This window comes from Sinohyriopsis cumingii, unplaced genomic scaffold (assembly GCF_028554795.1).
Source record: "Sinohyriopsis cumingii isolate HCF-2022 unplaced genomic scaffold, ASM2855479v2 utg000360l, whole genome shotgun sequence".
Lineage (NCBI taxonomy): Eukaryota > Metazoa > Mollusca > Bivalvia > Unionida > Unionidae > Sinohyriopsis > Sinohyriopsis cumingii.
Genome location: NW_028315892.1, coordinates 2208458 through 2234240, shown reverse-complemented (window position 1 = coordinate 2234240; position 25783 = coordinate 2208458). Strand labels below are relative to the sequence as shown.

The 25783-nt window shown below is 33.0% G+C and overlaps 2 protein-coding genes across 2 annotated transcripts; both read left to right on the top strand.

Moving 5' to 3' along the window:
* Positions 1 to 5982: 5982 nt before the first annotated feature.
* On the top strand, positions 5983 to 9297 carry LOC149774254 (cell surface glycoprotein MUC18-like). The gene is made up of 3 exons (XM_089945559.1): positions 5983 to 6332; positions 8082 to 8354; positions 9017 to 9297. The coding sequence occupies exons 1-3, from the start codon at positions 6221 to 6223 to the stop codon at positions 9295 to 9297; spliced, it is 666 nt and encodes a 221-aa protein (XP_089801685.1). The 5' UTR covers positions 5983 to 6220.
* Positions 9298 to 17512: 8215 nt separating this feature from the next.
* On the top strand, positions 17513 to 24870 carry LOC149774253 (uncharacterized). The gene is made up of 5 exons (XM_089945583.1): positions 17513 to 17771; positions 19595 to 19855; positions 21288 to 21347; positions 22089 to 22191; positions 23729 to 24870. Exons 1-5 carry the CDS (start codon positions 17630 to 17632, stop codon positions 24321 to 24323), a joined length of 1161 nt encoding a protein of 386 aa, XP_089801709.1. The 5' UTR covers positions 17513 to 17629; the 3' UTR covers positions 24324 to 24870.
* The last annotated feature ends 913 nt before the right edge of the window (positions 24871 to 25783 follow it).

Here is a 25783-nt window from a genome sequence, read left to right as displayed (position 1 = left end):
ATGAAAAACAGGGTATCTGATGATATTATATAGAATTTAGAATTTGATTTTGAAATATTTTCAGTGCATTAATATCTACAACATGGTTCGAGAGTAAATAAACTGATGAAATTCAGCTTAGCTATTATCTTGATCCCTACATCATAGCATTCCATGTTAACTTGTAGTACATGGCCATGGAAACAGCCATTACTGGCATTGCTTACCAAGCCTAAATTGTTATAAAAGTAACACACACTTTATGTAGTTTTATTGGCAACATTATGCACACAGATGAATAGATAAAGAATTGCTGAATAGAACCATTTAATTATAAAAATATTTACATGCTAGAAAGGTAAAGATTTGACATCGATGTGATAATACAAACATGAAGTCCAAGACGAAATATTATATCATGGTAATGAGAATGGAAACCGCATATCAAAATAGACTTAGAAATCTAATAAAATCTTTGTATTAATTGCCCTGTTTTTGAAGAAATTTTGAAGGTATCTAATTGCTAAACTTTCTACCGTTTAAAGAAACCTGTCATTACAAACGCTAAGAGGTAACGCGTTGCATGATCTGCACAAACTTTAATTAGGTTAAACGCACATATGTTAGCCATATACGTAAGATAAATGAAACGTAACTGTGACCAATATTTTACCTTATACCAGCTGTGGTTAACTTGTTGGCTTCTGTCTTGCTATAAGTGAACGTTCCTACCAAGACTCATGGAACCTGACGAAGAGAAGTAACTTGATAAGTACTTCATTCTTATTGCAAAAATATAATTCTTTGACCTATACTTCATCCTTATGTGACTTTCTTGAAATTGTATGCTTAGAATGTATTGCCTGGACAGTTTCATTTTAGAGATGTGAAGCTTCCTACATGGATGTATCTCTGTTAGTACTCTATCTTATAACAAAACGTCAATTGCATGGAATGCTTTGCTTAGGTAAGTAATTACCCATTTTCAGCTCAATACTAGTCTTTGCAGAATTACGTTTTGACAGGGAAGTTTAAAGTAGGAATACATACGTCTATTCAATGTTAAAATTTCAATATGTTTGACTAGTCATTTATCCTGTTTATATGTTACTCTTATTAATGTGAATGATTAGTTCTTACAACATGCACATGCTACCTACGGTCAACGACTTGGTTTTATACGATTATTTACATCAAAGAGCGTAGCTTCTAAAGTTTATTAAACACCCCACCCCCTGAGGTAGTTACACGTGCCTAATGATGGGCTGCATGCATTGGGCTTCAGTGGCCTCTTGGTGGATGGGCAATACTCATAATTTCTGAGGCTGATTATTATTCCCAATGCTGGGGAAAAGGAAGAAGGAACATATCCTTTTGGTTTTACATCAACTCATTATGACTCCCATACAATACTGTCACAAAGGACTGTTCTTTATTGTCATATATTTTGTATGTCCTGTCGCAAGGGCCTACATTTAGTAGGTCACTGTCATTTTGACAGGAACTTGTCTTCAGCATTGGAGCTGGAGACTTTGAATTTTTTTAGAGGCAAGCAATGTAATCGGTAATCACGTTGTTGATGTCAAAGGCTTCTGATGAGTAAGTCACACACACGACACGTCATGCGAAGTTGCTAGGTGACTTTTATATAATGAACTGGTCTCCAAAAATATCGGTACAATTCGGTGTTTTCTTCTACTTTTAGTCACGGTAATTTTATTTTTTTAAAAACTTTCTTATTTTATACAGTGTCTGTATAGGATATAAAATCTGGTCCGGTTGTAGAATTTTAACATTGCTGTTACTTTACACCAGATTTTGAAACAAAAAATCTCGATAATGTTTAGACCCCGCTAAAGTCCTTAACAAGTTCATATTTTTATTACTCTTTTGGTCATCCTCATTTTATTATTATTATGAGTTGGCTGCCTTCTTTAATGTTCTTTACATCATTATTACAATATCTGCAAATGTACTGACACCTTTTGCATCATACAACTTAAAGGTAATGCTTTCTACATAAATCTCGAATATGTGTGCATAAAACCACATGACAGCAGGCAACAACACATGGAATATTTGTTATATATAATCTAGCTTCTGTTAAAATACCGGCACATATTATTTGCCTCATCCAGTACGTTCCATTGTATTTAAAATAACCCTTGCGAATATAATTAGTAGATTCAGCACCAACATTACTATGTTTACCTTACATGATTTATATAGGCCACTCGTTACCTTACTGTGCTATAAAAAGGTAAATAATTATTTCATTAGAATCTAGTTATATTTGTCACAATTAGAAAGGAAACATAATACAGTAATCTTTGTTACATGTTGTGAGTATTGCAACATGGGCGTCTATAGCAATATGATTCTTGTTGTGAACACCACGCGTTTATACAAATATGTTAATGAGGGCAGTAGATTATCTGTCGACCCTAAGTAAGTACGGTTTACGGATGAGAAAATAAAAACATTACAAATTAAATAATTACGATGTTATCATGTTTGATCGATGTATATAGTATGAAAATGCAAATAAGTGATTCACATTCTAAAGGATAAATGTAAGCTTTCATATATTCTATCCTGGAAAATGTATATGGCAAGCAATGATATAATACTGGGTACACATTTCTAACGAAGTGGACAAGTTATATTTGTTGGCGATTCATGAAGAAGTAGAGATATATGTTAATATCATATATAACTCACATTTTCTTTTGCTTAACTGATGTTGTAAATGATATTAGTTGCGCCATTACCACCATATATTCAAGACCCTTGAACGCATATCACGATGAGCACAATATTAAAAAAAGTTCTAGTTCATTTGTTTCTTGGAAATTTATATTGTATGTACTGTAAAGATGATAAGTATTGCTATTACTAGTGCAGTGATACGCTACAGGGAAATTGTTTTGTGGAATAGTGTGGACAGATAAGTAAACAACCGGATTGGTACGTGGCACTGTTGTGAAGAAAGTATGTCATACATAACATATACCAGGCTGATGCGAAATTTGTGGTAGTTTCTGACAGAATTTGGATTTTAATGGGCAATGATGTGTATAGCTTCCTTGTCTGGATTAGTGCTTCTATTAGTTTCTGACTTAAATATTTTTCCGCGCTTTACTTCTTTAATAGGTTTATAAGTCAATGTTGGCATATTTGTTTTCACAGCCTTTTTGTTTCTCATTACGGTATTTAGCTTTATTGCCCAAACTCTTCCCGTAAAAGTTTATTACTCATGTGGTCACTTTGTAGTTACTTTGGTTACATGGGCAAATTATAATGGATGGTCAAGTCAATATAACTGGGATATGTGTTTTATTATATTTGTAGACAGAATGCACCTGTCTGGAAATATACGCTTAGCCACATTCTTAGTTTGTCACAGGGTGCGTTTTTTACGTTCTTCCCCGTCATTGAAATTGTCTGTCTTTCGCTAAGCTCAAAATATCTTATCTGTAGTTTGCAATCTTTCTAAAAAAAAGATATATCTCTATTTGATGTTTTGTGTTCTTCATCCATTCCTTGTTCCCAATGTGCAAGATATTCTTTAAAAATAAAGTATTTAATAAATGTGATGGTGAGTTAGGTCCCATCGGCAAGAATTCAAATAGTTTTTTAATGTGATTGGCACGCTGGGGTTAAGTTATATAATTTCATTTATGTGCTAATGTAACTAGACCGGGTGTCTCAGAATGTTTCGTTTAGTGTGTTATTAAATTTGAAGAGACCTCACGTTGGTTTATGAGTGAAGTCTTTTTTTGTCATATCGGTCGTTTATTATTGTTCACTTATAAGACAAAAATAGTTTCTTCACATGAAAGAAAGCATGAATAAAGATACTCGCATTGACATAAGAAACAAAATTATTAAATCGCTCAGATTTTCTTTAGCATATGTGAGAAAACATGTGTCATTGGAGGTCAGCAATGTATATGACCCTCGAATCATAGCTTATGTGTGATGTAAATTATTGACTTTAGTATTGCCAGAGTGGTATGTATATGTTCAACGTACAGCATACTGTTAATTCTTTATTTATTTCGTCCTTAATTCGTAGTTTTGATGTTAGTATAGCCGAATAGATAGGTGATGCATAACACATTTTTTAAATGTATGGTGTGTTGGGTATATCATAAAAAGCACCCACATACAAACACGTACAGACATTTATTTATATACTTAATAGCAAATCAATGATGCGATGTCCATCTTGATTCTAGTTATTAAAATATGGGATTGTATAAGGCTGAACAAAATATAGGTCAACTATATAATTAGTAGCAAACTTATTCTTGCCATGCCAAGGCAAACGAGATATCAGATTTGGATAGAAGTAAATAGAACTCTTTAGATTATATATTAACTGTCACTTCTCCAACCAGTGAGTGATATTTTACAGAAGCAAAATGTGATAACGGTGGAACCAGGAAAGGAAGCAGGTCCATATCATGCTTGTATCGAAAGTCCCTCTTTGAGATGTGTTAGAAGATTCAAGGCAACTGACTATTGTTCGTCTTTCAGAAGAGGTCCAGGTATGCACAATCACTCACATGAACTACCGACAGTGCCTGTAATAATCTAGGATATTATCACATTCTGATAAGAAGGATATTCGACTTATCGTATATAAGTGTGTTTGTTATATGCTAACGTTTAACTGACATGCGATTTTCACTTTTAATTTTTATTTGATTTTGCAAACTTCTTATTTTTAAAGATATGAATAGAATTTTTCAAGAAAACAGACACATTTAACAATTTTAATATTTGTTACATTAAATAGTCTTTATACGTCCATTCTCAACTCGAATAAGAAAGTAATGGACTAAAAATTTTTAACCAAGGGACAAATAATCCATATTTTGCTTGAAATTGTGTCGGTGTAAATCATCTACAAAGATGCAGACAATTCATCAGATATAGCGTCAGGTGTTCAAAGCAACAAAAAATAAATTGAACAATCGATAAAGGGAACTAAACCGCATGCGTCGGTCGAATATTATTGTAAGGTAATATAATACTGTTGGTTCCTTCAGTTTAGTAGAGGTTGGTAGATTTGATAAAATACACCACTGAACGTATACCGAGTTTTAAGAAGGAAAGCTCAATAAACAAGCTTTGTTCATGTCTTCCTTTTGCGGAAACTACATGCAGATGTCTTTAATTACAGCCGCCTCCACCCCAAACTAACAAACGTTAAGATACCAACTACAAAAACAATTATGCATACATATAACTGAATTCAATGAATAGTGTTCAAGTTTTAAAGTCATGTACATCTTACCCTTTAAAAAATATGTTTCGGTATATGACCGGCATTCTAGCAAGAGATGGCTTGCTACCCGCGATGTGTTCAATATTTTTGCATTTAATATACCTTTTGCATTTCTCAATGTGTCTCTGTCAAATAAATGGTCAACAAACATGTTTAAAGTAATTGGTCTAAGGCCGTAATTATGCCTACTCTTCAATTTATGAGATAACCTAAACCTAATTTAAACAATATTATAATCGGGTACTAATGTATATAACTTACTCGTTTACAGGGAATACATAACATTTACCATTTGATGGCAGAGAAAATCACAGACATCAATACTAAACAATTATTTAATGTTGATCCATATAGATCCTCAACTATATATATTTAGCATAAATTAGTAAACATGGCTTCTTTGTATTTACCGTTGGAGCAATGTTGACAAAAAGATTTAGAAATTGTGATATGAAGGTCGTTGAACAACAATAGGATTGGATAATGTTTCTTTACTCTACAGTATGGTACATACAATCAAAGGAAACAAAACATCTCAGTCAATTCTTTTAGTTTACCTAGATGATCTTTGATCAAGTATTCACCAATGTCATAATCCAAAAAAGGAACGCAGAAACTGCAAGAGAATTTGTTAGCTTCTTAAATACATGGCCAAGCAAATTAATATAGTCGAAGAGGAGATGAACGGTGCAGGATGTGTAAAGTATTGCCTCAACATATGTATTACAGTTAGTTCACTACTAGATTTCATTTCCACATGAATGTCATGTATGGTCCCTCACGTTTCTAGTAGATGAAGAGGTGCTACCAAAGATATATCTAGCTCATAGCAGTAGTCCGGATAGTTCCATAACGCTGCAATGTAAGACAAACGATAAATCAGCTCAGAAGTTCCTTTGGAGACGCAATGGGTTTCCAATAAACAACAACGCCAAGTATTTTCAGATGGACGATTCTCTCCTCATCCGGCATTTGGATAATGATGACCAATACGACATATATACTTGCCTGGAGTCCGGACGCCGAATTCAGAGTGACCCATATAGTATTGAAACTTGTGAGTTATCACTTTCTGTGTTCTGTGACACACACACACACACACACACACACATATATATATATATATATATATATATATATATATATATATATATATATATATATATATATATATATATATATATATATATATATATATATATATATCCTAGCTATGGGTGTAGCAAAGGTTTTTCCGCACAATCTGTCTTGCTACAGTGTTCTGTCGTGTTATATTAGTTAAGGATTCAGTAAACTAGCAACAGTGGCAGTTGTGAAACTCGGTAATCATACAAACACATACACACTTACACACACACACACACACATATATATATATATATATATATATATATATATATATATATATATATATATATATATATATATATATATATATATATACATACATATACATATATATGCATATATATATATATATAAAGATAGAGAAAAAAGTCAATAATTTAGATTCATATAGGACAATAATCTGCTTATTTATTACTTTTGCTTAAAGAATTATTTCCTACATCTAAAATTTTCGGCCATATAATTCATTTCATCAAGCTGACCGTTTTATCAAATTGGTCTACAATGACCCTACAAACCGTCACGATCATTATATTATAATTGGTGTAATTTTAAGGATGTATATTACCGAGTTTACTGTTCAAAGACTTGTTGCAAATTTGCAAATTAAGTTTATTATTTATAATCTAAATTTGTCAAGGAAATAAGAATCAAATATCTTATACTTAGTCTTCTCTGTTCCACCTAATAGTGAATTCATAGTTTAAAGTAGAGGTGACTAATTAATGATCGAGACCGACTATGTACGAAAAATACATTATTGATGTTCAACTTGATTCTGTCATATTGGCTTAAATGTATAAAGAGGTAAAGTTGCATCATCTGTTAGTAAAGTGGACATTAAGCAAGTCATTCACTTACACCGACATTTATGTTCATTTGCATTTGCTAATGAATTACACGTAGAAAGTTGCTAAATACTTAATTATTTAAAATAGTATGTGTCAGATTTTAGCGAAGATCACTGAATCAAATGCAGAAAAGTCATTTAAACGAAATGCTCCCAATGGTTTGTTTTGTTTAAAAGATGATGCTACACCGATGACTTGCAATAATTCTTGGATTATAATTTTGCAGTATAATTTCTATTAGCATTAAGATATCAACCAATACAAGCGAACATGAATTGAAGCAATAACAGTTTAATTACAATTTTTTTTTTATTTTAGTGTGGTCGTTTTGGAAAATAGTTCGTTTTTCTTGGTGAGGTGATCGACATCAGTAGTAATCACCTTCTGATATGTTGCCTATTGTGGTATTATAATCGATAGTTTCCTATTATCGTCTATACAAATTTCAACTCTATCGGTTAGCTATGACGTATTAAATCCAAACTCCGACGAGGCATCGGAGTGCTTTAAATTCTTATTGTAACAAAACCATTTCCTAACTTTGATATCGCCTTCCTTGAGCGCAGAAACACATTAAATACATCAACATGATATAATTAAATGACAAAACTTCAACAATTACTAATATTTTCATTTTGGTGGTACCAATTCGTGACTTGTTCGCCTGACACGCTGATATCATACATTCTGATATATTGGTTCAATAATGTTGCACTCGATTCAGTTCGTTGTTGTGCATTACGTACACACATTACATACAAAATTCATGCATAAACAGTTACAAATGTTATTGATTATCGTGTAATTAATTTATATAATCCATGCAGCTGGCCCGTCTGTCATCAAGGTAACAGCAAGCACCATGATGGTAAAAGAAAATGATCACTTGAATGTTAGCTGTCTTACAGACTGTTATCCAGTTTGTTCTGTGGAATGGAGTAGACTGGATCCGTCCTCAGTCCACAATAACGTTTTATTGATAGATGATGTGTTTCAAATAAAGAATGCTACAAGAAATATGTCTGGGAATTACTCATGCAAAGTTCAGAATCTTATAAATGGCGCATTTCTTCAAAGCTCTTTTTCACTGGATGTTCACTGTGAGTACGATTACTAACATTAGTTATCATTATTATTATTATTAGTAGTAGTAATAGTAGCATTAGTAGTAGTAGTAGTAGTATTAGTAGTAGCAATAGTATTAGCAATATTAATAATAGTAGTAAGAATAATAGTAGTAGTGGTAGTAGTATTATTAGTGGTGGTGGTAGTGACTGTAGTAAGTGTTAAAGTAGTAATACAAGTTGCATCTTAACACAACATTGAACAAATTACATCTGCTATATTGAGCAATTATTTGCATGAAGAGCGGAGCAATAAATAAGAATCAGTAGATATCATTAAGTCTTTAAGATAATAAAATAAAATTGTTTCAGAGGCGCAGATTCTGTCTAGGATCAATTTCACAGCTTGATTTAGTTAATCAATCTATTGGGTATTTCTTCTTTTTGCATCCATGTTCACGTTATAGGATGTGATATCAACACAAACCACCCCTTATCCGATTGTAGCATTATGTCATTCCACATTCCATCAACATTAAGAATTGTAAAGTAAATACTCATAAAGCACTGTATTATTAAAGCGTGTTTATAATGTCAACCTCATTAGAAACGTTTCTTCTTGATGTCGTGTATTTTTAGATCCGTTCGATTCTAATGTACCGTATATATTGCATCTAAGTTCTTATTCTACTTTTCAGACGGTCCAGAGGAAATTATGCTTAATACATCTAAAAACATTATTGAGGTGGACGAATTTGATTCCATAACAATATTATGTGCAGCCGAATGCTCCCCACCGTGTATTATTAACTGGTCTGAGACGTCTGCAAACAACTATATAGGAGGTGCAGCACTAAAGGTAGTCAATGTGACAAGCAATTGTACCTACACATGTCTTGCGTGGAATCGTAATCTTGGCACCAAACTTGCACAGACAATCAACATATCAGTTAAACTTGGTAAGGATACACTAGCATAGTATAGTGAGAACAGTTTTGTTATGACTTTCTTCATTTATAGAACTCCACCAGAAACATCATGTCGGACCTACTCATTGAATATGACAACTTGGAGCTATGATTTTGTTCTTGCTGGTCGGTAGTTACTTTAAACGGAATCTTGATTTTATATCAACACTAATCGCACGAACTTCTATGTTATTAATTGAAACAGTATTAATATAACAATATGAAACCCAGCAATTTGAGTAGTGTCGTTATGTCGTTTGTACCCTTTTTGCCCCGTTTTGGCCCTGAAATCCCCAAATGACTCGGCAAGCGATTTTATTATGTTCACAACCCATATATAATTATCATTAATAATATATGAAAGTACCAGGCATGGTGGATATAAGAGATGAGGTATATCAAAACCCCAAAACGCAAAAGTGACAAAAACCGGGCAGGCTATCACTACTCATACTATCAATAACAAATTGATAAGATTAATAGTTCACGAAAGGGAATATTGTTTTACGCAGCATTTATTGTGAATACACTTTGTAAGCACCTATGAATAGACACGTGGTCGTGAAAACAATTGTATCAAAATAATTTTCTACCGCTACCAGATAATTGTGTTAGAATCGACATTGTCCGGATAATAATTCAGACTAGTGTACCTACGATGGTTGTAACACCACTCACGTCAAGACCTACAGTCGTTTGCGCGGCAAAACCGCAAACAGCATCTAAGACCAAACACGACCGTTTTGTATATTACGATCAGCACGGTGTCGTAATTTCGTCTCACAACTATTGTTCTGCTTAAATTGCTATTTCGCGTCAATAGCAATGATGGTCCATCATAGTTCTGATATTACTAATAAACGTAGTACAAATGCACGTCAGGCAGACCTTGTCCGGTCCCATCACGTCCAAACATATAACGTGCACGCACATCTAGCTAATTACACTATTTTAATGGCACACTTGTCGTTCGACTGATCTAGCGAGTAAGTTAAGCTTGGTCAACGGCATGATCTTCTGCAACCGTGTACTAGACGGCCTCTGCCCGATGGTATTCAGCAGCCTCTTCAAGATAATCAAAGGCCTATTCCTTATTTTATACGACCATCGAACGCCTTTTTAAGAGTCATAGCTAATGCTGTTCAGACAGCCCCTAGCGTCATGGCAACCGCTGTAGCAGATGATGCTAGCAAAGTTGGAATTTCTTCAATGAATGGAAATATTCTTTTACGTTTGTGTCGCCTCTGATCTATAAACTTTTAATGTCAATCAGGTGTTATTGTGTTTGGCAGCATTAAGCTGGACAGTCTGTGTTTGGGATAATCACACAGAAACATTCTTGGTCCATACTGCTGAAGAAAGTTTCAATATGATCCCCACATTTGCTTCTTATTTCGCAAGTTCACATTATGGGACATTATTAATCGGATAAGCAGCAGGTTTAATTATGAATTTTCCACATACACATTGATCACTTTCATCTGACCACAAGCACCCTCCAACAATAGTGCTATGTCAGAAAGTGTCACATCATTCCATCGATAACCAACAGCTGGATCGGCAATGACGTGCATGAAAGTACACGGTGATAATTGATTGTCTGAACACCCCCAAGTGTTCCATGAAAAAGGAATAAAGCATGTAGAGTGTCATAAAATCATGTCTGGAAATTCTCAAACCCGGGTCTACGTTGTCACACTGGTTTATATAGGACAGAAGATTGTCATAAGCACGTGATAAATGATGGTTTTAAAAGTTAAAACTAATTACTCTATGATGTTATTGATGACCGTTGATTAGCAAAGAAACCCCAGTCACTTCGAAGCTGTCAAATAACATCTTACCCTGAGCTTGGTTATTGTCTCAAATTATACTTTCTTATATATATATATATATATATATATATATATATATATATATATATATATATATATATATATATATATATATTTGTGTAACTCATTTCAGATGGTCTTATCTAAATTTTTTATAAGTTTTTTTGGTGGTTGTTTGTTGTACAGATTATTTTTATTTAGATTTTGCTTACGTGACTAAAGTACATAATTAAACAGATGTGTAAATACATACTTGCGACTTTACGTTAAGTTTTCATTGACTGGTGGGGTTTGGACGGCTCATGTAGAAGTGAGTAACTTCCCATTGGTTGGGCTAAGTCGCTTGACAAGCAGGTTTTGAAATAAATTGAGTAGTGTTATCTGTCACGTGAGGTATGTTGGGAAATATAGTCCTAATAGCAGGTGTATATAAGGAGATAACTGTGGATTCAGATTTATTCCTATGTTGAAGTCGCCCTCATTTTTTGTGTTCCAGTTGTAAGTCTGTAGTTTATTTTTTATGTTGTTCTTAGATATAATTCGAAAGGAAAAATGTTTGCTTGGGCTGATTAGTATGAATAGAATGTGATTATTATTTTGATTATAATATTATTTTGGAAATATTGTGAATTATTCAAAGGAATTATGGACAACGTCACTATTATTGGTGGACCAGTACATTTCCTGTGTCGAAATTTATGCTTAGGTTTTCATTCATTTGAACTTTCACAGAATTTTAACTAATTTGATAATTAAATTAGTATTTAAGGTTTAAAAACATATTAGTTTAGAATCTTTCTGTTACTTAGTTTATGACCATAGAGTCGTAATCATTATGATACGCCAAGAATAAGTGTTTTGTTGCGGTAAGGTCATGCTGAATTCTTTTCTGTCATGTAAATTGTCGTATAATTGATGTTCGAATTGCACATCGGTGTTATGTAAGAGAAACGACCGCATTTAAGTGGTTTCAGATTGCATAAACGATAAAATGACGTAATGTTTTAGTATATGAAGGAGATCACACAAGCATCTCAAGTACTAATGTTTAGCACAACTCTACCATCATCAACAGCTGCACATCGCCGAATGACATCGTTGGAGTTATTTTGGGGGGTTAATGTGGCTGTATATTTAACCCCACAATAACTTTGCGAACAGCTGTGCAAAATCTAAATAGTAATAGGACAGGGTTCTCCTTCTGTTCCCAGTGGCGCTAAAACTTGTTTCACTGATAATTGTATAGCCCTATCAATATCATCATCATGTTTGGCACTTTTCACTGTTGGTTCATAAGCGGCGCAAATGTATATTCAAAGCACACTTTGGGGTAGTTTCGTGCATGTTGTTGCTACTGTAACATATATTTGATATTTATGGGGCCTTCTATAACATTATAAATCAGTTTCTGCTGTTCTTGACTTATTTTACTTTTGTCACGTCCATACTCTTATATGACATCACTAGCACAAATTTGTTTTAATTGCTTTTGATTTTTAAAATAGTGTATCCAGATCCGCATGATTTTCGTCCCTGCAAGTCTCAGTCAAATGAATGGTACAAAACAATATACTGATTCCATGTGATTCCCGTAAAGATGTCATTAAATTCATCCCACGTGTGGTCGGCGGCACGAAAAGTGCAATGTACATTTCCAGGACAATGCACGTCAATGCCACGCCATATTAGCATGTGTCAGTTATGACGGATTTCTTAAGTTAAACTTGCGTATCGTTAAGATAGATCACGTCTGTGTTTTTGTGTATATCTCGTGCAAATATGTGTTTAGGATTGATTTGGTGTTCAAGCAGCATATCCTCATACACCAGACAATTCTTTTCGTCTTTTTCCAAATATTAAAAGTTAAGAGCTTCATCGAAGGTAGTAAAGAACTCGATGGAAGATAAAGTTGTCTTGCCATTGCTGCAAATTATCAGAACTTTTTGAAGATCTTTCAAAACAAATTAACAAGGTTATCATCAGGCGACGGTGCAGTTGAGTACAAAGGATCTCACAGCAACCATCGTACAATTTTAGTCAGCAATAGATGTGTTTTCCTTCATCTAGCAAGAGCAATGATCATGGCACGAATAGATTTCAGAAATGTATCACATTGCTTTGATGGTTTGGTGTTGCTTGCATGGAAGTGTCAATGACATTGAAATGTCTTCGTGAAATACGATTAGATAATACAGAATATAATGCAGTTTGGTCTTCTTTGCGGCAAAAAAGTTAACGTGATTAGAACTTTCATTTCCATCGGAGGAGGCATAGGATCTGGGTCTGTTTAAAAAAAAAAAAAACTATGGGCAGTGATGTCGCGGTTGCTGTAATAAAGAGATCGATGACACCAGGGAGTAAATACGCTGGTGAAATACATATACCTAGATACAATTACTATGGACTTGGTACCGGCCCGGATATACAAATCGATTATAATAGCCTACCAAAGCCTGGTGAAGCTGGACATTATCCAAGATATAGTACAGTTCTCCTAGGTATCGGATATATGAAGCTGCCGTGAAAACGTTAGTAAGCGTGGCAAAGGTCACTCATTTAATTTTTCGAACATTGTTGCCCAATCAAGTGCTTTATCAACGACTTTGCATAGCTGGTTCATGTCCAGTCACATATTGAGGGTCATCAGGAAGCACTTGTTCTCTCTTCCACATGTCCGTGATAGACTGGCTTATTCTTTCATATACAAGTAATTGCAAGTCGGTCTAGCGAATACAGAACTGGCACCAGGATTTTAGTACGTTATTGAATCGCTGTGCAATTCGCAATCTTAGGTAGATTTACAACAGCATGATGGCCATACGCGTATATGGTAATACCATCTGGGAGTATATACTGCTTTTTTTCAAGTGTGGACACATTCACTTTAGTGTTTCAGTAAACACCTATGCGAAGTTTTTGACACCTTATGATATTTGCTGTGTGTGCCGTGTTGTGTTTGAAATCCTATTACACATTAACCCGTGGGACGTCATTATCTTTTTTGACGGTGTCAGAGCCAACAGCCAACAGCCACGACACGATATATTTTAGGTTGCAGTCACATATACTATTGGATTAGTTTACATGAACATTTGTCTCTTAACGTGCCAGCAACATCTATAATTAAAACACGCACACGATTTTGAGACTGTGTAAAGTACCTGTATACATCAGTGGCACGTTTCCTGATAGCCAAGGCTGCATTGATCGTTACTTTGAAGATACTCATATGCTCACTGCGTAATTACATCATCCGTACCGAAGCAGATTTTATCAAAACAGTTCATTTTAGGTACCTTTTGAATCTAGATAAAGCAATAAACTAGATTTTACTTAATGTGCATCGAGTTAGAATAGCCCTGCTAATATAAAAAAATAACTGAACTAGTTCTAGTGACAGAACAATCAATATTTGATTAGCCTAAAATTACTATATGTGCCTACCATTAGACGAGAGTGTAGACGTGTAGATGGTATGCGTATTATTAATCTGCCTAGATTTGTCACGTTTGGCCTTATTAGTTCTCATTTACGTCATAACCTCTACAGCTGATGAATCGCGCTCTCCTGGAGTATTAATAATAATCATCCCAAATCATGTGGGATTGTGACTGTGACCTGTATCAAGGCCAAAAGGGCATACAGAGGGTAAACACCTCAAATGACACTACTACCAGGGTTGATCTTCACCCCAAGAACAATATCGATATTTATCAATATGTTCCAATTATGTCCATGTTACACATCTATATATGTGTACCGGCAGTTGATAAGTGTGATGTAAATGCAGCACAAACACAAAAACACACAGTGATGTAATCATAACGGAACAAATCAATTGGTTCATACGATTTTTCCGTGAAGGGTAGGGCGAGTCAATCAAGGATTAACCCCAATTGATGTAAGAACATAATACGTACAATGGTTGCCATTAGGTTTGCAGCGGAAACTTATATTTCTTTTTAAAATATCAAATCATTATTCTCACTGGAGGAAATTGAAATTAATATTGTTCTCACTTTTTCAGATGAAACATTGATTCCAAAGATAAGCAGAGTCAGACATAATGTTTCGGATTATTCTGTAGCTGTAGTGTTACAGTGTCATTCATTCCGCAAGTCCAAGGGAAAGTTTTTTTGGATGGTTAATGGATCTTTGGTGAAACACAGTGATAGATATTCACCTGATAATGATTTCCTCTCTATAAGATATTTAACAGCTGAAGACCAAAATAACCCGTACACATGTAGAGAACCAGGAAGTAAGCTCCAAAGTGATCCTTTCTGGATAAAAGCATGTAAGTTCATGACTGTGTGTGTTTATTACAGGAAATAATGTCACACATAGCCCTGCAAATATGTTCTCATCTAGTTATTAGTATGCTAGTTATTTTGAACAAATGGTGCGTAAGCGCTTAAGCTGAACATTGTCTGATTTTAAAAATATGCATCCATCCACCTGAGTCCAAACGAATCACAAAATAAAATTGATGAGTTGATAATGTGAAAGTTAGATATCAAATATCCGTTGCAAGAGGTAACTTAAATATGATATGATGTACTAAAGTGAAAGGGAAGCTTACATTTTCAAGTGAATATGGTATTTTGGAATAATTTATTCTCACTTTTATTCAAAATTGCGATATTTTAAATTCTATGCTTTTCTGAATAGCATGCACAAATGGTAGAACAGTGGAATTAATGATCAATCAACCTCAACATTATGTCGAATTACTGACTCGCAATCTTTTGATGATAGTCATTTTATATAACTGAATTAATTCTGTGTATCGTTCTTACAGTTGTACCTACTTCCATTAAGTTCAATCCAGAAAACGTGTTAGTCAGAGAGTATAATGGCTTAAACATTAACTGCCACGTGGACTGCTATCCGACTTGCTCATTTCAATGGCTTAAATTGGACCCATCTTCTGGCCAAAAGCACGTTTCGTCTGAAGAACAAACATTGCAAATAACGAATATTACAAGAGGAATGTCTGGGAATTATTCGTGCAAAGTTCAAAATATTATAACGGGTGCATTTAATGAAAGTTCTTTATCACTGGATGTTCTTTGTGAGTATAATATTATCAGTGGTTGTTTTAAAGGCCTTATTAGTACCATTATTATTATTATTATTATTATTATTAGTAGTAGTAGTAGTAGTAGTAGTAGTAGTAGTAGTAGTTGTATTATTATCTTCTTAAGTCATTACTGAACAAATGTTATGTACAATATCAAACAATCATATCGATAGTGTTTTGTGCCATCTAGCAGTATCCATAGTTATCATCGAATGACGCAATTATGGATGATAGCTTTGTTTGGAAACGCATATGAATATTGTCTAGTTATGATCGCACTGTCCAAAAAAAATAATCATTCGGGTAATATGCGTACACTATACAGCTTAGCATTAGCAAATTACTTTTCTTCGGGGAATATTTTTTGAATGCACCAATAAACGTGTCGGCCTGAAATACTAACAAGTCTTCTCGTCCCATGTTTGCTGTCTTGCATCAATGTTCAGGGTATAGGAAGTGTCACCGACTCTTTTCATCTATTGTATTATGTCTGTTCTATTCCTATGCATTTTAGATATTACGCCTAATTTAGTTTGCTTTTTACCTTTCAGATGGTCCAGATGAAATTGTGTTTAATACATCTAACAACATTACTGAGGTGAACGAGTTTGATGCCATAACAGTGTTATGCGCTGCCGAATGTTTCCCCCCTTGTCTAATTAGCTGGACTGAAAGATATAGAGAAAATATGATGCGACGTGGAGCAGTCTTAAAGCTACGTAATGTGAAAGAGGATGGTACCTTCACCTGTCATGCGACGAATCCGCAAATGGCCAGCGCCACAATTTTAGAGACTATTATCATAAAAGTTAAATATGGTATCGATAAACTTATACATTTCTATTATCCTTTTCATCTTTATGTATACTTGTACATTACTTAAAGTACTCTGAAGTATCAGTATATGAATTTCTCTTCAAGTATATGCCACATTATTATCGACAATATTTGCCCAGAAATGCCTAGCTACCTGAGTCGATCTACAACACAAGACCAGTTGTGATTAATTGCAGACAAGTTATTATGTATCCATTCTAGAAGAATAAATGTATTTATTTTCAGCTGCTAGGAGAGGTGGTAATGCTTCATGCAAAGGGTACAAGCTCATGCCTATGCTACCATGATGTGGTAAATTAGATAATATCATGGTTTCTCCATAAAGTGTATGAATTTAGAATACAATTTTGGTGCCGCAAAATATAACGTAAACTAGCCATATTTCGCCACGTAGAAACTGCTTACAGTCATTATTATGTGATTAGATTGTTTCCAAATAGAGTTATATATTTTCTCACCTTTTCAGACCCAACACTGATTCCAAAGATAGATATATCCAACTATAATGCATTGAATTATTCCATAGTCTTAAAGTGTATTTCTTTCCGTACGTCAGCGGGACGGTTCTCGTGGAGAGTTAATGGATCTATGATAATCAACAGTGATAGATATTCTGAAGACAATATGTTTCTTTCTGTAAGACATTTATCAGCTGATGATCAATATAACTCCTATACGTGCACAGAACCCGGAAGTGGATTTCATAGCGATCCTTTCCCAATGAAAATATGTAAGTGGATGACTGTTTTGATTTTCTCTCAGTTTTGTATCTTTTAATTCGATTTAAATGCGATAAAAACTACATTTGTGTGTATATATATATATATATATATATATATATATATATATATATATATATAGACATTTTCTATTTCTGAATTTATGTTCTGTTTTCTTAATGCTCTCTATATACTATCATGGTTCCATTAGTTCACTCGTTTCAATTTTCTTTTAACAACCATATAACATAAACCGGCAAGGCGTATCTCCTTTGTAGACTTTAGAACGAATTTTACAATGGGAAGTGCCTACACATTGTATTCTAGCTATACATAAATAATGGCGGATAATATCGAAGCAAGAGAAACAAATACAGCGATTGCAATGGTTTCAGTACACATGGTATGCCATTAGTTTCGATGCTTCTTGAAGGTGATTTATTTGTAGTGTTGTTGTTTGTTTTTATCCACTAACACGACTTTGCTGACAGCGTATAATGTTGTATTTTCCTCAGCCGAGCCAGGAAAATTAATTTTATTTTAAAATTATCCGGCTAGCGCTCAAAGAATATGGAGAATATCTCAACCTAAATCATAAAACCCATGAATGTACTAAATGTTATTTCTTGTCATTGAGTATTGTTTAACAATGTATATAGTTAATACATATATCCAAATGCTAGACCCATATTTATCGAAGACTTTAATGCAAGGATGACGATATATGGCAATTACATGGATGATTTGGCCGATCTCGAATCATCAAAAATCTCCAGGTTATTCGTGCTTATTTGTACCCCTTTTTATAATTTTTGGTTTTACATTTACTTGCTTGATTCTTCTTCGACGCTGCACACGTTTTCTCCCGCTGCACGTTTAATCTTCTGTTAAACTCTAATCGTTAACATTTTGTTTCTGGTCCATTTGAATATTTTAACATTGCCGTATATGTTGGCATTTATGATCAAAGATTTCATCCTTACTAACAGCAAATCTTAGTATAACTCTTGAATCTGAAACTTGTTCTGAATTTGTTTGCATTACCAGTTAACCACGTTTTTTCTTTCAGCTACCAATGTAAATCAACAGCTTTATGTAACAGTAATTATCTGTATATCTTTACATATTTGTTGCATTTCATGATGTTGATTGTTAAACAGAGATCCAGTTTGAGGAATATAACTATATTCTACTTATTTGGAATTAAATTATAGCACGTTTAACTAACACTATTTTAAAATTGAATTACTGAACGTCTAACTAAAGATTTCCTCGATATTACTTTTCAATAGCATAAAAGACATGGGAACTACATCTTTTAGCCATGCGGTTCCATAAACCCGATTTTATTTTTCATAGTTTAAGCTTAAATTACTGTAGCTACAGGTAGTGACCTCTTGACATTGCAATAATTTAGTAGTAAATATAGTGTTCCCCACCTACATTTTTTCTGAGAACGAGGACGGAGTTAGTTGGGGTATACCAGATACTATGTAATATTTGTATTTAACAATGTAGCTTATCATTGGATATGAGTACATTGGTAAATATCTTGCTCCTTTGTTGTTCTTTTTTCTGGCAAGCATATTTGCTAGAATCAGTATATTGCTGGTGATCGTTGGTTGTTATTCATGCTTCTTTGTATTGTCCCTATTGTTTTTCATTAATGTAAAACATGAATTATATGCACAACCAGAACCAAGAATATCTAATATATAACCGTGAGCAATGCTATACATCTTGCAATCATTGATTATGTGGTTGATAAATCTTTAGCAGTGATTTAATTAATATAATATCAGATGCTATATCTATTATTTATTCTTCGTTTTAGATGGCCCAGATGAAGTAGTTTTATTCACGTCCGAAAACAGTACAGGCATATATCAATTTAGTTCAACATCAGTATTCTGTTCTGCTGACTGCTTCCCACCTTGTATGTTTAGATGGACATTCTCATATACAGACATAGTCACAGAAGGTGCAGAACTGAAGCTTGTCAATGCAACAACTACTGGTAGTATCACATGCCAAGCAAAAAATCCAATTAATATGAATGTCACAACCTCTGCGACAATTCATATCATGCAGTCAGGTAAATATGTTTCGGTGATGCAAAGTATTAATAACATCATTTTGTATACATGCATAGATTTCATACAAGTTAACTGAATATTCAAGGTGATATCCCTTCTGTGTTTATCTGAGAATTTTGTTTTCGAGCGAGAATGTCGAATATTTCCTTCACATGTAACATCCGTTATCCTTGCGAATCGTCTAAGTATAATAATTAATAAGAACGAAATAACGAACATGTAATCTCATTGAATTTGACACGGACAGCAGCCGAGCATTTGATTATTTTAGATTCTCACGAAAGTCAAAATAAAGAAAATGAGAATGCACACTGCAGACAAAATATAAATATATTACATAACCTCAAAAAAGATAAAATAGGCCCATACTTAAAACAATGTCTCCCAAAGGGGGCAAAGAAAAGCTCAAATACAAATACACAAGGAATTGCACGAGTAAAAAAAAAACAACAATATTTACAGTTTTAGGAGAGAACAAAACAAAAATCTGTACAATATTAAATAGACATATACAATAAGAAACTAAGACCGTGAACCCGCATACCTAGAAATTATTCCACTAGTAATAAAACCATAGTGGAATAACTATATATCTAGAAAAGGTATAATATCGAGAATGCTAGATGGTGTCACTCCATTTTTATAAACGGATATTTTATACATCATAGAATCGAATGAACATTTCAGCAAATATTTAGACGAATATGATTATGTTGCTTATATAGACCTTCATTATTTAATTATTTCTGCATATTGTGGCATAGGTGGCGATCAATCACAGAGCAGTCCGTTTCATATCCTGAAAATTGCATTTATTTATATAGCCTGCTGCAGTTATTTAATACAATAACATCTTTTCCTTTGTAGCAATACATTTGGCGTAAACATTCAATGATACGTTAGTGCATAAATAAATTATATGCACAATATATATATATATATATATATATATATATATATATATATATATATATACGATAGATGCATAGATATATGGATATATATATATATATATATATATATATATATATATATATATATATATATATATATATATATATATATATACGATAGATGCATAGATATATGGATATATATATATATATATATATATATATATATATATATATATATATATATATATATATATATATATATATATATATTTATATATAACTGTACCACATACTTATATCTTCCACTGTGAGGGAATTTATTGCCTAAAGCAATGTAGTATTTCAAAATCCAACTGAAATTATCTGATTAAAGGGTAGCAGTGTCAAAAATAGTGTGCTTGCAAGACAGCTTTCACTGTGTGTGTTCAGTTTCTAAAAATGTCTATAAAGTAATGAATAGTAAACATTAATAGGCTTAAAACGGAGGAAACCTTTTGACTGTTTGCGTGTAATGTTATACCTCTTTGTATTGTAGAACACATTCATAATATTACATCAACAGCAGACAAAGACCAGGATAAAGAAGTTATCATAGGTAAAAAGCATTTTTGTATATTCTGATATAAATATATAAGCTCATAGGCTTTTGCCTCAACGGATAAGATGTTGCTATATGCAGAATATATATTTGTTCATTAAAGGTTTTAAATATTCAAATGCACATCTTAGTTTTCAGTATAATAATTTGTTCAGAATCATTTCTAAACTAAATAAAATAATAGTGTTAACAATTAATAAAAACACCATCGGGCAGAAATCATATTGCAAAATATAAAATGAAGACGGTTTCGAACAAATAAAAGCCTTGCAAATATTTACAATAAAAAGATCAAACAGAAAAACAAATTTGTCCATGTATCTATGAATCAGAATTCTTCCGTTCGCAATATTGTACATAAAAATATATATTGAAGCATATAGGTATGGTAAAGACATGGTCGTTAGATATATGCGCTGAATCTAAATGCGATCTAACTGTTAATCTTGCATTTTCTAGTAAGAAGTATATACTTTTGCAACATCACTTATAAAGAACGGGTGATAAAATGCATCAAGAATAAAGATAAAGTTTCGTTATTGCACTTGCTGATTCGCTAACTTCTCACCTTATGTAAGCATTTATAACGAATTCAAACACACACACACACACACACACACACATATATATATATATATATATATATATATATATAGAGAGAGAGAGAGAGAGAGAGAGAGAGAGAGAGAGAGATATGAGATGTTTTAAGAAAGAAAAACCAACCATAATGTCTTTCAGACATCTCATCGACACGTTACCTGGTACATGTTATTCCAGGCATTGGAGTTATTGGAACGATTATAGCTGTTCTTTGCTGTTTACTGAAGAAATATATACACAGGTACATATGATTGTTCCCTTTTCCAAGCATAATACAAACATTACGCAAAAGATACAATCAAAATGCATTAGAATAGGCGTGCGTTTAGATGTAAAGGTCTGAAAGACTTTTTATAATATAGATAGATTAGAGGGTGAGATATATTATTTGAACGACATTCGATTTGCACCGCCATTAGGAGGTATCATAATAATATTGTAAACATATAAATATAATATCAATGATTTGAAATTAATTTAAGACGGACCCGAGATATTTGTTGCATCATCTTGCGGAATGCTTGCTTTTTCAAAGGCCCATCTGCTGAAAGACGAAGTCCATTCACTCGAGCCAATTAATGTTTGTATTTTTGATTTTGTGTACTTATCTCAAACGTTTCACTAAGATAACCAATGCAAAATATTCTTTACACCACAATCATATATACGGGTGATTATGAACATGACGTAAACAATCACGTTCAGAATAAAAGGGCCAGAAAAAGTATTGCCACTTAACTGACATAACAGTGCTTTTAAAATGAGATAATATTTATAAGACTCGCTTAAATTCATTAGTTTAATCGATTAAATATGATCTTGATTTGAATAACTTCAACAGGAAAAAGGACTCGCACCATAAATAGAAATGTATGTTAATTATTGAAATGCTAACAAAACGGACTCCCTAAATGACATTGTTCAATTCAGTTCATAATACTGTTAATCAAATTATATAAGTTCTAGACTAATATAATTAAACTAAGTGTTCTCGCTTACTAATACCATGTTTTCACAAATTCATAAATTCATAAGGAAGTTTAAATATTTTAACTTGATAGAACGTATACTTTGCAGGGGTATATTATAGGTCGATAGTATGTCGATGGTGCATGTACATATATTGCACACGTTTACATCTTACAGTCCTAAAACCTCGCAAGGTAATGTGTCTGTGTGTTTACACGCGCGATATATATATATATATATATATATATATATATATATATATATAGAGAGAGAGAGAGAGAGAGAGAGAGAGAGAGAGAGAGAGACAGACAGAGATTGAGATAGCATCCGTAGTGTTACAAGAAACGAGCTACCACTGGTAGTTATGCTTGTGTTGATACACATTTACTTAAACTTCCATGTAAATATTAGCTTCATTTTAAAGCATAGTTAGCCAAACACTATAACTAATTTAATTATTACTTCTCGTGCCATAGTTAGGAAATCACCTATATGTGGCTGTATGTCTCACAACGTGATTAAGGTGATTAGTATTGAATGGGTTGATCATGGCATTAATCCAGAATAATACACGATAGTATGAGGCATTGATATGAAGATTATAGTCGTAAGATTGTATAGTCAATCTAATAAATAATTATTTATAAAATGAATATTACAAAATGACGTTATAATCGAATTCCTATCAACTTCATTCCTTGAATTACAAGAAATGTAATTGCTGATGCAAATATACGGATAGCACGTTTCAATTTTATTCCTAAGGTTTGTGATTTTAATCACAACTTTAGCACTGTCTTATTTTTCAGCTCACGTGGAGCCAGAGTATCAAACAATACCATAAATGCGCAATCTGATATAGGAGAATCTCATCAACATGATCAAGAGGAATCCTCATTGCAACATTACTGGACAATTGTGACAAACACAAGAGGAGAATTTTGTACTAATCTCGAAATAAATGTTAATGTAGAACGCAGTGAGTTTGTCAATCCAGCTTATTCAGTGCTCATGCAATCTAATGCAAACATAACTTCAAGACAGCACAGTTCTGAAGAGCTGGAATTATACTCCCATTCAATAAATGCAGACCCTGTAGAAATCGAGACAAGCTTTTCAGATTCCATAGAACATGAAGGCTATATTAATCCTATTCCTTCTGATCCTACAAAATCCGATGAATATATCCATCCAATATGGTCACATGCCTGCGATATTAGCGAATACATCCATCCAATTCCTTCGGACCTTAATCCTTCAGATTACAAGGGAGTCCATATATCAACCGTTGACTTAAGTCCATCATATCCAGGGGAACGTGATGAAAATATAGAAAGTATTCTTTCAGATGCCGTTCAACGCGACATAAATGTTGATGATGTTTTTTCTGAAAACTTAGAATAAGATAGGTATCTCAATGATGTTCCTTTTGATTTAGTTGAGATTGAAGGGTATATTTATCCCAGTCAGACAGATTCCATAGGACTCGATATACATAGTGATCCAATTATTTCTGATCCCAGGTAACCCGATAAGGAATAGAATAAATTCGTTCAGATAGTATGGAGTTTAAGGAACATATTGTAAACAGTAAATTCAGATCCTGCACATCTTGATGAAAACATTTGTCCACTTTATCTCGGTCTTGTAGATGATGTCTTTATATAAAATATTCATTGAAAGTGTTTTCCTAGCGATAGTAATATGACCAGTCACAAAATCCTCAACCCTGCATCAGTAACACAACTTTTGCTTCTCAAGGCTTGGTACGTTCTAAGAACGTTTTACATTCGTAAGCATCCGTTAGATTCAGGATAAAATGGGCTACGATTTGGTCATACTTTAAAAAGTCATACTATCCCAAGAAGAAAAGAAACAACATATATTTTGCAAATCATAGCATTAATATTGATCCTTATAAAACAAGATGATCTCATCTAAGGAAATTGAAAAATGTATTGATATCGAAATTGATTGCATTGTAGTGACATATTCCAGCAGAAACACATATAAGATATATGTGCCACGAGTCAATTACGTATATATATATATATATATATATATATATATATATATATATATATATATATATATATATATATATATATATATATATATATATATATATATATATATATATATATATATATATATATATATATATATATATATATATATATATATATATATATATATATATATATGTAGATATATATGACTATATGCATATATATATGAATGTATGTATGTATATATGTATGTATATACTATATATATATATGAGTTTTTTGAGCGTACCCGAATCTTCAGGGTTATGCATACTTGCTAGAGGTAATGGTAGAGAGAGAATGTCTTTATAAACCACAATTTTGACTTCTTAGACAAGTATCTCTGTACAATACACTAGTAACAACACCATATCATTCATCCATGAAGAAGAAGGTCCAATGTATTTAACACAGGTTCTAAGAATTAGATCAAGATGTTGCGTAACCTCACCTCTGTCAATAGTCTTGCAAGGAATATCATCGTAGAAAAACAAGAAAGATAAGAAATCAAATTTCGTATGATACATGTTATAATGTTAATAATCTGTATAACATAATTCACACGGGAACAATTGCATCAACTAGTTGTCATTCAAATTTGCAACTATACATTGTTACTAATTTACTGTCATGAACTATGTAACTGAAAGAAGCAGAACCTATAAGTTTTGTAAAATTTAACAAATAATGTAATTATCAAAGTTATAAAATGACAATATAAAGGAACTTTCAGTATCATGAATAAAACCCAAAATAATAAAGTCATATTAAAGGGCGAAAGAATCAAATGTTCCGAATGAATTTTCGATTCGAGAA

Coding starts and splice junctions, on each gene's coding strand:
- LOC149774254 (XM_089945559.1), top strand. CDS start 6,221: ATGGACGATTCTCTCCTCATCCGGCATTTGGATAATGATGACCAATAC. Junction 6,333..8,081: donor CCCATATAGTATTGAAACTT/GTGAGTTATCAC, acceptor TAATCCATGCAG/CTGGCCCGTCTGTCATCAAG. Junction 8,355..9,016: donor TTTTTCACTGGATGTTCACT/GTGAGTACGATT, acceptor TCTACTTTTCAG/ACGGTCCAGAGGAAATTATG.
- LOC149774253 (XM_089945583.1), top strand. CDS start 17,630: ATGATAATCAACAGTGATAGATATTCTGAAGACAATATGTTTCTTTCT. Junction 17,772..19,594: donor TCCTTTCCCAATGAAAATAT/GTAAGTGGATGA, acceptor TCTTCGTTTTAG/ATGGCCCAGATGAAGTAGTT. Junction 19,856..21,287: donor AATTCATATCATGCAGTCAG/GTAAATATGTTT, acceptor TTTGTATTGTAG/AACACATTCATAATATTACA.